At 42.3% G+C, this 14,998-nt stretch overlaps 1 protein-coding gene across 1 annotated transcript in view; it reads right to left on the bottom strand.

Moving 5' to 3' along the window:
• The window catches only part of LOC126215300 (acetylcholine receptor subunit alpha-like), a 586,475-nt gene that overhangs the window by 450,491 nt on the left and 120,986 nt on the right, over positions 1-14,998 (bottom strand). Inside the window, exon 3 of the mRNA XM_049941983.1 lies at positions 2,033-2,172. Within this exon, the coding sequence (XP_049797940.1) occupies positions 2,033-2,172 (140 nt within the window). The remainder of the gene's footprint in view (positions 1-2,032; positions 2,173-14,998) is intronic.

Below are 14,998 nucleotides of genomic sequence, written 5' to 3'. Positions count from 1 at the left end.
CCCCTGCGAATCCTCTTAAGCGAGCCGTGTGATTTGCGAGCGGCGCACAGCCGGGAACGGCCGCTGGAGGGGCCCGGGGTCGCAGCCCGCACCCCCGCAGCTGCCTGCACGCCAGACGACGCGGCACTCGGCTGTAAGCGCGGCACAGCGGTTCCAGGAGCGACACACTCCAGTCGGACGTCGAGATGGGCGAGATCGGCGTGACGCGAGCACGTCTGGGGCGCCACTGAGCTCCAGCTCTCGACCGCGAACCACAGGCTCGTAATTTACGCGACCTGTCCGTAGACGGCTGCTGACCGGTGGACACGTGGAGGACAACGTGCGAGTGTGGAAGCTGGGGTCTCGCCGCGAAGCTGCGGGCATTCGCCAGATCGTGGCGCTTCCTTCGCACTGCCACAGACTGCGGCGTGGGTCACCACTCCAGATCACTAGTTTCACTTGTCACTAACAGACCCGCGGCGCCGGAAATGTCGCTTAGCACTGACTGCACGAATGTGTGGCTTATGAGGAGCTGCCCCATCCTTCCTAACTCCCTACGCAGAGTCACTGCGTCAGCTGCACTGCTGTCAGCACTTTGGAACTTAGGTGTAACTCCTCCCGCTCATTTCGCATCAGTTTTTACGGCCACTCTCGGGTCCCTGTTAGTCAGTACGCGAGGTCTCCGTGGTCCTTCTTCAGCTGTGACCGCGAGGTGTTTCCACTTCACAGTGGCACGTGTAGATGGTGGTGGTGGTTAGTGTTTAACGTCCCGTCGACAACGAGGTCATTAGAGACGGAGCGCAAGCTCGGGTTAGGGAAGGATTGGGAAGGAAATCGGCCGTGCCCTTTCAAAGGAACCATCCCGGCATTTGCCTGAAACGATTTAGGGAAATGACGGAAAACCGAAATCGTGGCACGTGTAGAGCGGTTGAAATGTCCGTGATGGAGTTGTTACGACGTGACATCGAATGATCGGCTAATGATGCGAGTCATTGAACTCTCCTAAGCGACCCACTGCTTCTCTGCTGACAACATAATACTGGAACGAGATTTTCACTCTGCAGCGGAGTGTACACTCATATGAAACTTCCTGGCAGAGTAAAACTGTGTGCCGGACCGAGACTCGAACTCGGGACCTTGCCTTTCGCGGGCAAGTCTCCGTCCGGCACACAGTTCTAATCTGCCAGGAAGTTTCATATCAGCGCACACTCCGCAGCAGAGTGAAAATCTCATTCTGGAAACATGCCTGAGGCTGTGGCTAAGCCACGTGTCCGCAATATCCTTTCTTTCAGGAGTGCTAGTTCTGCAAGGTTCGCAGGAGAGCTTATGAAAAGTCTGGAAGGTAGGAGACGAGGTACTCGCAGAAGTAAAGCTGTGACGACGGGACGTGAGTCGTGCTCGGGTAACTCAGTTGGTAGAGCACTTGCCCACGAAAGGCAAAAGTCCCGAGTTCGAGTCTCGGTCCGGCACACAGTTTTAACCAACGTAATACTGCCCGCCTCCTCTCACACTGAAGGATCTGCGTCTGCTGACGCCAGTTCGGCTTCACATAGTGGCGTCCGGATTCTTTTGATGGGGCAACGTATATGCGACGTTGCAACGTATCAGGAAAGTATCGGGAGATATTATCAGAAATGTAAGTCGTTATTTCTAAGCAACGAGCTTTTGTCGAAACAAGTGAACAGGTACGAGGGGCAGGCCGTGTCGGCAGTGTTTACGATCCCGGCCGTCCGACTTTCAACTTAAGCTAATTTTTCGGATATTTTGCGAAAAGTTTTGACGCCAGTATTAAAGAGCGTTATATGAGAACTGTACAGTGCCGTTATAATATATCGTTCGATTAAAAAAATGCGTGACTGGAATATCTCGTTTGGGCGGACACAGAATACAATTATCTGCTGTTTCGTCTGCTACCGTATGCCGGAAACATCGGTATCTCGAACTGAGGGAACAGAGAGAGTGCGTGTGTGACGGGAGCCCCGCGAGGCTGCCGTCCCTCTAACACATCGACACACAGAAACATTACGTTGGACACCCGGGCTGCGGTACTCACCACGTCTATCAGCTGCGACAGCTTCAGCTTGATCTTGACGGTGAGCGCGTCGCTCACGTTGACGACGGGCCGCACCAGCTTGTTGTAGTTGCTCAGCAGGTCGTCGTACAGGCGCTTCGCGTCGGGGTTGCCGGCCGCGCCTGCAACACGCGGGGGCGACGCCCCGTCTCACAGCGGAACGAGGCTCAGACGGTGGGACTGCACAGCTCTGTCAGGGCTGTTCTCAAACAGCCAGCCAGATGTTTGGACGCACAAGTGGCTGGACCACTCGGCTGCTGTCCTCACACACACAAAGAGCTCATCACCTGGCGGCGCCGCAGGTCCACTCCCCCGCTGGCAGCGACGTACGTTTAACGACTCCCGCCTTCGTCCACCTCGCAGTCTCAGGTTTTTTCTCAGAGTACCTAAACACTACCTGTCATATAAAATTGTTATTTCTTAGAGACTAACTACCGTGTATTGTGCATGTCGAATCCTGTTCCGATGTAAGAGAAAGCCTTATTGTCCTAACCATTATATATTAAATAAATATAAAGGGTTTGAAATGACTCAGAGATTTTCGTTAGTAGACTGGGCATACGATTCTGAGGCAGTGATACAGGCTTGTAGCCTATTCCCAACGTTATTCCACGGATAAACTGAGAAAACAATAAAAGAAATTAAAGAGATATTTGGAAAGCGAATTAAACATCGAGAAGGGATATTAAAAAATTTTCCGTCGGTGGCTGACATTCTGATTCTGTCACAGCTATTAAACCACTTGTAAGGTCAGTCGATCGGAATAGATAGTGTCTCGGAAAACAGTCGTAAGACGAATACGAACATAAGATACCAAAGTAACTGGCGGCGGCCGCAGTAGAGAAGATACATTTGCAGCAGGCAACAACGGGACATTCATTTCCGAAAAAGAGAAATTTCGTAACATCAGATATAAACTTATGTGCTAGGAAGTCTACTGCGACTGCAATTGTTTGGACTACAAGCTTTGTACTGTGGCGCTACAGGAGAACATTGAAGACTGGACGGATAGAATGAGAAGGTACTGAAGCGAATTGGGAAAAATCTACTTGTGGCTCAACTTGACTAAAAGAAGGATCGGTTCGTAGCATACATCCTGAGACGTCAAAGAGTCTGGACGAAAGTCTGGTGGTTACAACTTGTAGAGGGAGAACACGGCAAGCGAGTTCAAATGCGTGTGAGTCGCAGACATGAACAGCCGCTCACGTGCTAGTCGCAGCAAACCGAGTCAACAAAAACTATTAAGTTATTCTTAAGCGTAGTGTTAGAAGATATTACCTGTTTTCGGGTAGTGTCTTGTAAAGAGGAACTGAAATTCAGTGCAGTAGTCAGCACACAACACTTGGTGAAAATAAATGACTTACCGTACTACACGGGGTGACTCTTATTAACGTTTAAGAACCCCGAAGCGGCGTAGATGACGCTAAGGCTAGTTATTTGGTAGAAGAGACACACGGGACAGCAAGTGGGGAATACCCCAAACGTGGATGACGGATGTCGAACAGCTGACGTCACCAGACGACGTGCGTCGCCGCGTCGCACTCGTCCATCCCAGTCCGAGTCGAGTGTCGACGTCGGAGTCGCGGCTTTGGCGGGTGGGGTGCGGGGTTCGAGTCTCGCGTCTGGCAGGCTGTGTTTCCCTGCACTGCGTTAGACACTTACGTGTTTATATTGAGATAAGATTTATTATTTTATTTACCAGTCTCCCGGTTTCTGCTCGCTAATTACAAAGTACTGCATTGCGTCACAAGTAAACAAGTATAACCTTCAGAATTGCATCGCTACCAGTAAATGACACATGTGTCGTTTACTAAATAAAGCTTCTAAATAAAAAACGAATGGATGAAAGGAGAGAAACAAATAAATAACAACAGCCCTTGCTCGGTTATAGCGAGGACAATAATTTTTAACTTCCACGTTTGCAACAGATCATATGTGCAAAACTTATTCGAAAACAGACTAGCCTAGTGTAGTGGATGGAGGTCATCATTTGTCGTCCACTTTTGCGGTATTTACCGACATTTACAGCCCAGTATGTCTCATTCTAAATCACTTGTCTCAGCGTCATGTACGTAGTTCGAGGGTTTTTAAACTCTAATAAGAATCACCCTGTATTTATACACTCGTACTCGTAGCTGGTAAAAATAATCACTTCATTTATTACTACCATGTAAATGCCGTACTGAATCGCAGTTACCTTCTAAGTAGTGGTCGAGTTGCTTTGACGCACCTCTTCAGGCTATCCTATTCCGTGTAAGCCCCTTTGTCTCAGACCCTTCACCACCTCATCTTTCCTCCATTATCAAACTGCTTCAAAATGCTGGAACGTAACTAAAAACATATCTCTAAAAGAATGGTCATAACTTAAAATGTATCAGTCAGTGCGTGCCTAAACCAACTCGTCGTGTGGTTTAGCTGACACCCACCACCACACGGTCCGTGTAGCAAGCAAATGTTTTGTGAAATATATATCGATGTAACTGCAGTTTCTACCAAACAGTAATTCGTCGTCTGGAATAAACCTAAGACAGCGACTAATACTATCCGCTAAAACATTAATATTGACTGTTAAATTTGTAGCCATTTAGCTTACCGTAACCAAATGGCCTTCCTGTGTACATATCTGGCACTGCGTAAAATATTTCTAGAAATACAGCACATCCCACGTTCTCGCATCCCATTTCTATCTTAGATGACGTAGTTCATTCACAGGCTGTTACAGCCATACATGTATAATCCTTGTTCCATAGATCATGAAGACGACATTTCGTAATGATGTGGAACGCAGCTCGTGGTCGTGCGGTAGCGTTCTCGCTTCCCACGCCCTGGTTCGATTCCCGGCGGGGACAGGGATTTTCTCTGCCTCGTGATGACTGGGTGTTGTGTGCTGTCCTTAGGTTAGTTAGGTTTAAGTAGTTCTAAGTTCTAGGGGACTGATGACCGTAGATGTTAAGTCCCATAGTGCAAAAAGCCATTTGAACCATTTGAATTTTGATGTGGAACTTGTCACTTTAACATAACTTCATGTATATCATCTGTAACGTCCACATTGGTCAGGTGTTCGTCTTACGTCACACTTAGTAGGCGTACACCGAGTATCTCTGTTATTGTTACCACCTGCAGGGGTCCGACGACAATGCTTGAACGTATGCTTGAACACAAATGCAGTTCCTGGCCCAGACTGCACGCTGCGCTGCTGTGTCTGACCTCGCGCGGCGCCTGTCGTCGTGTTCTGTGTAGTTGTGCGTACATTACGTCGAAGCTACGCGGATTCGAAAGCGGGGGAATTCTTGATGCCCTTACGGCGAGTGCTTTCGTAACCGAGGAAGCCGAAGTCTTTAACGTTTCAGGAGACACAATCTCGAAGGTTTATACCGCGTACCGGGAAAGCGGAAAACCGTAATCCGCTAAGTCACCGTGATAGTGAAGGGGAGTACTGTGACAAAAGATATGAGGAAGAGCTGAGTGTCGACTCCTTAGCCCTGTCAGCACCAAAACAACACGAAGGGTTCTGCGTAAGCAGGGAATTGCAGGTCGAGCTGCAATTCCAAACCCAACCGTCGGTGATGAAAATGCCCGTAACAGGAAAACGCGGTGCCGAAGCCATAAAACGCGGACTGCCGAGCAACGGAAGAGAGTCATTTGGTCGGATGAGACTAGCTGCACTCTGTTTCCAACTTGTGGTCGAGCAGAACCGGTGGTGGTTTTGGCAGCCATGTCGCGGTATGACACGGGCTACGATTATCTGAGCATTGTGGCGTATTGTGACCGACACACGGAACACAGTTTGTTCCGTAACGGCGACGCTGTGTTCCAGGGCAGCAGGTCCCGTCTTCACACAGCTGGAGTTGCCCCTGGCCGCCATAGCCACCAGCTCAGCCTTAGTGGTGCAGTCTGGAGAGAAGGGCGCGCGATTGCTATACACCTCCACCACCGTTACTTCAAATCGCCACTATTTTGCACGGAGAATGGAATAAGCTTCCCCTGAAAATCGTACAGGACCTATATTTATACTGTCCGAGACCGTTGGAATCTGTTTTGAATGCCAATGGTTTTCCTACACCGTTTTAGGCACGCTAACGTAGTGTCTCCATATTTTTGTCCGATATCTGTATGTACCAGCCGCTGCCTAAAATATTTCTGATAGTATATCCCAGAGTCCTACATGACCTTGTGACCTTACTGTAACCATCTCACTGTTTCTTCCACGTGAGTCATTTCTCCATCCTCGGCAGGTGGACTCTGAACTTCTGCGTTGTTGTCATTACCTGTCTACGAATTTTCGTGAATGACTCCCACAGTTGCATCACCTCTCGGCTTCTCCAAAAATCGGTTAAACGTTTGTGGAAGCAGAATATTTGGTTCGTCGTGGTCTTTTATCTTTTCTCAGTGTGACTGATTACCGGGAGTTCGGCCGAGTTCTTGTTCCAATTTTCTGCACAGTGTTTCGTCCATCCACCCAGCCGCCCTCTTTCGGCGCTGCAAATTTTGCTATTATGTGTACTCGCTGCGTGAGCTCGAACCAGGCTGTGGGCTACCGTTGGTGTCGCAACGCTTTTCATAGCTGATCGTAAGTCTGATTCTCGACACCCACTACGCCCTTTGGTGCTCTTTTGTTTCTCTGAGCCAGGACAGATTGCCACGAAGGGCAGGTAAAAACCGAGATGTAGAATATCGTCGACGTATCGCAAGGGGGAAGTTTTCTCTGATATGATAGATGAAGAAAGAGGAGTCAATTTATAAGAGATAGGGCATCCAGTATCAGGATCAATATTTAAGAAAACCTTGAAGGGCAAAAGGTCAAATAAGGCAGAAGGGATAGATAACACTCCACCAGAATTTCTAAAGTCATTGAGGGAAGTCGCAACGAAACGATTATTCACGTTGGTGTATAGAATGTATGAGTCTGGCAACATACCATGTGACTTTGCAAAAATAACATCCACACAATTTCGAAGACTGTAAGAGCTGACAAGTACGAGAATTATCGCACGATCATCTCAACAGCTCAGACAAGAATAACGTACAGGAGAATGGAAAAGAAAATTGAGAAGGTATTAGATGACGACCAGTTTGCCTTTAGGAAACGTAAAGGCAACAGAGAGGCAATCCTGACGTTACAGTTGATAATGGAAGCAAGACTAAAGAAAAATCGAGACACGTTCATACGATACGTCGACCTGGAAAAAGGGTTCGACAGAGTAAAATGGTGCAAGATGTTCGAAATTCTGAGAAAAATAGGAGTAAGTTATAGGGAGAGACAGGTAATACACAACATGTACAAGAGCCAAGAGGGAATAATAAGAGTGGACGACCACGAAGTGCTCGGATTAAAATGGATGTAAGACAGGGACGTAGTCTTTCGCCCCTACTGTTCAATGTACTCATCGAAGAAAGAATGATGGAGGTTCGGCAGCGTAAATAAATTTCAAAGTGAAAGGATATCAAAGATACGATTTGCTTATCACATTGTCATCCTGAGTGAAAGTGAAAAAGAATTACACGAACTGCTGAATGGAATGAACAGTCTAATGAGTACAGAATATGGATTGAGACTAAATCGAAGAAACACGAAACTAATGAGAAGTAGCAGGAATGACAACAACGAGAAACTTAACAGCAGGATTGATGGTTACGAAGTAGATCAAGTTAAGGGATTGTGCTACCTAAGCAGCAAAATAATGAATGACGGACGGAGCAAGGACATCGAAAGCAGACTAGCACTCGCAAAGAGGGAATTCCTAGTGAAGAGAAGTCTACTAGTATCAAACAAAGGCCTCAACTTGAGAAAGAACTTCCTGAGAATGCACGTGTCGAGCAGAGTACTGTGTGGTAGTGAAACGTTGACTGTGGGAAAACCGGAACTGAAGAGAATCGAAGCACTTGAGGTGTGATGCTACAGACGAATGTTGAAAATTAGGTGCCGTGATAAGGTAAGTAATCAAGAGATTCTGCGCAGAACCGGAGAGCAATGAGAATATGTGGAAAACACTGACAAGGAAGAGGAGCATGATGATAGGACATCAGGGAATGACTTCCGTGGTAGTGGAGGAAGCTGTAGAGGGCGAAGACTGTAGAAGAAGGCAGAGATTGGAATATATCCAGCAAGTAATTGAGGAGGTTAGTCGCAACTGGTAGTCTGAGATGAATAGGTTGGCACAGGAGAGGAATTCGTGACAGGCCACTTCAAACCAGTGAGATGACCCAAAAAAGAAAAAAACCCGCAAGATTGGCGCGGATGCTACCCAAAAGGCTCCTGCTACGAAGTGAAGTGGCGCCCCAAACCATCACTGCCGGCTGGCAGGCTGTACGGCGAGTGACAGTCAGCCCGGTGGCCCGCTGCTGTCCGGGCCGCCTACAGACACGTGCTCTCTGGTCATCGCGGCTCAGTTCGACGTGGGACTCGTCAGTGAAGACACTTCTACTTCAGTCAGTGAGACTGCAGGGAAGACGTGTCTAGAGACGCCCCAGGTATGACACCGATGTGCCTGTCGATGGTCTGTGGTACCTTTTCATTTCATAGTGGGACCCCTCTGGTTGTCGTCCGCGGCAGACTTTCGGTACGTCGACGATATTCTGCTCTCCATCTTGTTGCCCTTCAAGGCAAGCCATTCTGGGCTCACATTCCAGCAAGTTAATGACTGCCCACATACGGTGAGAGATTCTTAGGGCTCGTCTTCGTATTTGCCAAATTCCATTTTGACCAGCAGGTCGTCGGATCTCTCTCCAATGGAGAACGTTTGGAGCATTACCGGCAGGGCCCACCGACCAGCTCGTGCCAATTGGAATTTGGCACGATATCTGGGCCGGTACAGCTCGCCATTTACATTATTTTTTGTTTTTGAAATCACACGCCTTCTCAGTACTCGCCGCGATGTCAATATCGGGATCGGTCGCCGCATACCTTTGGCTAGTTAGCTTCGCGCGCGCCGCGAGGCGACAGACGAGGAAGAAGGGGGTCGCTGGGAGTTAGCTCTGGACTGTGCGCGAGGAGCGACGTCGGTGTCGGAGGCCGAAGCCCCTCGGTCGGTGCTCCCCGCGGAAGCAGTCGGTCGGGGACGGAGCGCCGTGGGCTCGAACATCCTAGTGTGGAGGGCCGGTGTTGTCCCGATGGCGGTCATCGTGTGGTCATTCGAGGGCTCAGAAGTGATTTCTCGGTTCTGCCCTCGGATTCCGAAGAAGAATTAACGGCACGTTTGTTGTATGAGGTGAACATAAGAATTATGAAAAGTTGCACGTCTGTGAAGCGTACATCAGACTTGTGAGTGGAGTAAGCTTTGTTCCAGTACTGCAGCCTCCAGTTAGAGCACTGCTCGGAAGGAGAGTGTTGATATCGGCATTGTCATCTATTCAGCTGCTTTAAAGTAAATGACTGTTTTGGACCGAAGGTGGATCCGAGTGGGGGACCGAATCATTGCTCGTCTTATTAACAAATCTAAGTCGGCCCCCGGCGTGTTAAACTCTCTTACCTACAGGTATAACGAGTAATTTGACACTCTGATAGTGTCCACGAGTGAACTTTGGAGGTACTGCTAAGTGTTTGTAGTAAGGGAAAAACTGTCTGTGGAACTTTTCAGTCCGACGCTTATGAATCGTGTTAATTGCAGTTCACTTCTTATGGTATTTTACGTTTCTCCTTGTCGTGGCGAAGTCGCCGATAGTATTTTCATAATTTAGCTTGGGACGTCAGTCTGTGGTTTGGTGTGGCCCTCCAAAATATTTTCTTACTGCCTTTGCTGAGGTTGCCTTGCGCAGTTCTTGATTTGTCTCTCGTCCACCTCACTGTACTGCTGTTTGGTGTGGTGCAGTATAGCTGAAGTGTTCAGTAGTTCCGTAACCACTGCCTCGCGCGTTTTAAGATTCGCGAGCCGCCCCCATATCGACGTATAATCCCAGTATGCAATTTGTGTAAGTTGGTTGCGCCCTGTTAAAGTTTTGTACATCGTGGAAAATGTTTCCCGTGCCGCATGTGGTCCTGAAGGAGAGCACGGTGCACGACAGGGCATGACCACGACGAAATCAAAGGATATGTATTGTATATTATTTTTAACAGATGTAACCACTGAGCTTAAGAGGTGATTTTTGTGTTTTTTATTTATTTTGAAAGGAAAAGATTTACATACCTGGTTAATTGTAACGCCTATGCTTACTTGTTGTCATCATATAATCTCAAAAAAAACAAAAGTTGGTCTAAAATTATGATCTCCAGTGCATTGAACAACATGCAATAGCAGTCTACTTATTCTTTCATTTCTTCCTTTTAAAATTTCCATAGATCTTTCAAATTATCCATCTAATTTTTATACAGTTAACTTTTATCTTTTAAATGATTGTTTATACTTTCATAGTGTTGTTTCACATTATCCTTTATTTTATATTCTGCAGTTTTTCTAGTTGATGGTAAAACTTCACTAGTACCACTTTTTTAAATTAATTTATCTTCCTTTGTTTGTGACTAACAAAAAACTACAAAACTGATTAATTGATAAACATACATTGAGATTTTATATAATAATGGATCTGTTGTATAGAAGCTTTAACATTTTTATAATTTTTTATCTTATTTATTAACATAAATGATAATAGATTGATAGTGTTTTACCTAATTAGAATAAATGCACATAAGTTACATAAATTAGTGTTTTCATATTTTTATATTTCAGCTACATCCTTAGCTCCAAACCAGCGATTTTTATAAGTAATTAATAAAACATTGTTTGATAAATATACAGAAATATGAATTACTATTTACATATTTTATATTGAGAATTATGATAAAAATTTGCTTCAAATTTTATTGAAGTTAAGAATTTTGTAGATGATTATGATGCTTGTGTGAATATATTTTTGCTATAAAATAACATAAATTTATTTTTCATAATTGTACTATATGTGAATTATATTAAATCTGATTTATTAAATAGAAAACCTGAAGATATTATCTGTGAATTTTATAATATCCATATGGTAGTGTATCAGTTGTATATTCTGAAGTAAATCTTTTATCGTTATGTGGACTCAATGTTTGTATAATTGTCCTTAATTGTGTAAATTTCGTGTTTAAAACTTCGATTCACATTCATAGTTCTGTATTGTTATTTGTTGTTAAATAAACAAAATTTAATATCTTGGAAACATTTTATTTTTGCTGCTTTCGATCTTTTCTCTTCCATATCATCAACTGTATACACATACGTTTTTGCTCTTAAACCACAACATTCGTCCATTATTTTTCCTTTATTATTCATCATCCATTTCTCCTAAAACTTTTTAACTGACTTGAGGTACATTGTAAATATTATTTTCTGGATAATCACCAGTATAATATAAATAATTATTTTTATATCTTTGTAAAAATCTTCAGTTTTAATGTTATAGATATAACTGTCAGTACCTTATAAAAAGTATAATATTTTCTCCTGATTTCTGATGTTATAGTGAAAACTAAAAGTTACTTCTTTTGGTAAATCAAGTATTGCCATTCCAATACAAATAAATTTATTACATAAAATTTTATTTTTATTCATATAAATAGTATCTTGATGTGTATTAAATATTGTTCTATTTTTAAAATATGGCTTCCAATTAATTTATCAAATTTTTCACAATCTGAGATTGATTTTATAACTACTCTGTGTCTTATATTTTCCACTTCTTTTCCACCCATTGAATTATTCATCAATTCATAAAAATCTTTTTCACAATCATTGTTTTCCTTTAATCCTCATTTCTGTATTTAAATCTATATATGTTTTAACTATTCAGATTCTTTAAATTCTAAAATTTTGAGGTTCCGTTATTTTCATTCTTAAATATAGACATAGATCACGATCTCTACAATTAAAAAATAATTATGTTTGTTATCTATATTAGTTAATAATTTTTTCGATCGTTCATGACACTGTATTATTTTCAGGTGCTAAAGGTAAATCTTAACATAAATCACACAAGTTTTTGGATATTCTAAATCTACTTGAAACCACAATCAATTTTAAATTTGTCTGGAATTTCACTTATTTTTTTATGTCAAATAAAGTTGGTTCATCACATTTAAAAACTCCATATAGTAAATATTTACTCATAGCATATCCATAAAAATTATTTGCACCTTCACATATTGAAAACTTCGATATAACATTTTTATCACGATTTTTCATTTTTTAATTATTTAGTATGATATATCTTGTACAACATTGTTATATACCTCTTCTTATTAGTTTATTATTTACTCTGATACATCTTGTAAAACATTGTGATATATGTCCTTAAAAAAGTTTATGAAACATTAAAGCCATATCATAAAAATCAAATAATTCAAGCTGATGTTCACTAATTTTTAACATCAAATCGAAAGATAAACCTGGTGCTGTAAAATAGCAAGCAGTATCTAATTCATAAGCTTTTGTAGAACTTTTTCTCAAATTTTGGAAAATATTAGTTTTGAAATGTAAACAATGGCATTCACCTTCAGTCCTTATTTCAGTTTTTTCCCAAATTAGGTCAGCATGATGATAATCTTCTTCACTAACCCATATTCATTTAATTTATTATAAAAATTTTATTTGAGTGGAAGTTTTGTTTCTCTAAATATTTTCCAACTAGCTTTATGATCATAAGGATGAATTTCTCTTTTACTTACTGAATTTTTCAGATTTTCTGTAAAAATTTGTTAATATTTTTTATTTGGTTCTTTTTGAATTTGAAGAAAATTTATCAATTCTTGAAGTCATACATTTAAATCTACCAATAAATCTCATTTTACAATTTTCTGTTTGTTTACAAAAACTAATATATTTATCTTCATTATTTAGAGCCAGATCTGTTTCTCTTTCATCATAACCTAGTTCTTGAATTAAAAAAAAAGAGAATTATAGCCAGATACATTGCATAAATAAATTATTACAATATATGGTGTTTTATTTGTAAATTAAAATTATTACATGATGGTTTATAAACTTTATATTAATATCCTGTTCCAGTTGTTAACGCGTTTAATAAAAAATCAGTTAATTTCTCTTCTTAATTTATAATATCCTCTTAATTATTTCATTTATAGTAGTTACAAGGTTGAACTACAGTGAACTTATTTAATCGTTCTTTCATGAACTTGTTGAATAGTTCTTCGATTAATTAGAAACAATTTATTGTATTTTTTAAAAAATGAAAAATAAAAAATGAATATTTCAAAAATGGGTTGAATACTAGATTTGAAGCAGCTAATTTTAAGGAAGAATTTATAAAATATATTTGAAAGCGGAAAACTGAATTTAATACTAAATTTTTGTTATAATTTATGAGAAAAATATTCATTGGATTTAAAAAAAATTAATAACAGGAATTTATTGGTTTTTAAAAATTAAGAATAGTTGAATAAGTGATATTTTCTTATACCTTATAAGGGAAAATTTTTATAATTTTTTAAAAGTGAAAAATAAAAGTTATTCGATTTTTAAAATTAAAATTAAAAAATTATTTGGTTACTTAAAAATAACATTTATTAGTTTCTAAAAAACTTTTATCATAACATTTCAATTGTCAGACAACTGTACATTCGCTCTCCGTTCCACTGGTACCCCACCCAAGCCAGTTAACTGCTGGCTTTGTGACCTTCGCCACACCAGCTCCACCACACACTGTGGGGAACGACCACTCTTGGCCTTGTGACATTAAACAGAAACAAGTATGTTCAGCTTCTAACAAGTTATCTGGTGCAGTTATTGGAAGACATCGCACAGGAGACACTGTAATTGACGCAGTACCAGTATGACCAACGTCCGGCCCATTCTTCACAGATATTACTGAATTTTTTAACAGATGATATCGACATCATTGGATTTGTAGTTTCGAGAACACAAAATGCCCGACACGTTCCCCAGATGTAACTTACCTTGTCTTTTAATCGTGGGAAAATGAAGTCAAGAGATGTACAAGGACTGGAACGCCATACAACATGTGCATGTTCTGCAATAAGGCCAGACGAAACTCAACGTGGAATGTTACCTGTCCCAAATCACTTTACACCAAGTGATGTACCGGTGCTCACAGCGAACATTTTGTGGACTTCATACGATAGTGATAATAATAAACAACACAGAAACCGTGCCTGGGTTACGTGTTTACTCTTTCATTTCTGAGACCTCTTCTCATGTCAGTGGGACATGTGGTTTGTGACTATTCGATCAAGTTACACACGTGTTACTTCGTCCAAGTCCTCTCTCAATGCTATTTATAAGTCCACTGGAAACGTTTTGTGTTTCTCTTTAAAATAATAAAGTCAGTGACCTAATTCGGCAGCTGTCAACATCAAAAACTACCTCTGTATGGCACAAAATTCGCGCATCGTGTGCTGTAATTCGGGGGAGACCAGCCTCGACAGGTTTTCTGCTTCTACACACAGCTTACGTGGCCTGTCGCACCTCTCTCACCTGTTAATGCCACCTCGCTCACGCATCTCGCGAACAGATCGCGAAGGTAAAAATTAGACATATTTGAGCTCTTGTGGAGATTCAAAAACAATCGGTCTTGCCGCTCACCGTTCACGATTCGAAAAGGAGATGGGGCGTGGGTGTTGGCGGGTGACATTCCTAGCTATAGCTGCAGGGTGATTGGTAGTAGGATGTGACGTCACGCGCCGGAGCGCATGGAGGGGAGGGAGAGGGGAAGGTCCCGCCATCCCATTGTGTGCCGTGTTCGAAACAGCCAATTGTTCGGAGCGCTTCGGAAATTTCTGTTGCTCATTAGCTGCTTTTGTATCGGCGCTGCCGCGAATGAACGTCGATGGGACAAAGCGTGTTTATTCGCGGAGTGGCACCGCTGAGGGAGAGAGAGAAAAGTGAGAAGGAGAGAGGCAGAGAGAGAGGAGAATAAAGAAAGTCCGTATTTCCCCGCGACAGCGCGTCTTACGACTTAAAAAAAAAACCGACATAGCAAAGAACGGGCTGGTTATTC

Source organism: Schistocerca nitens, chromosome 12 (assembly GCF_023898315.1).
Source record: "Schistocerca nitens isolate TAMUIC-IGC-003100 chromosome 12, iqSchNite1.1, whole genome shotgun sequence".
NCBI lineage: Eukaryota > Metazoa > Arthropoda > Insecta > Orthoptera > Acrididae > Schistocerca > Schistocerca nitens.
Note: the sequence above shows the minus strand (reverse complement) of the source record. Positions and strands in the feature narration are given on the sequence as shown.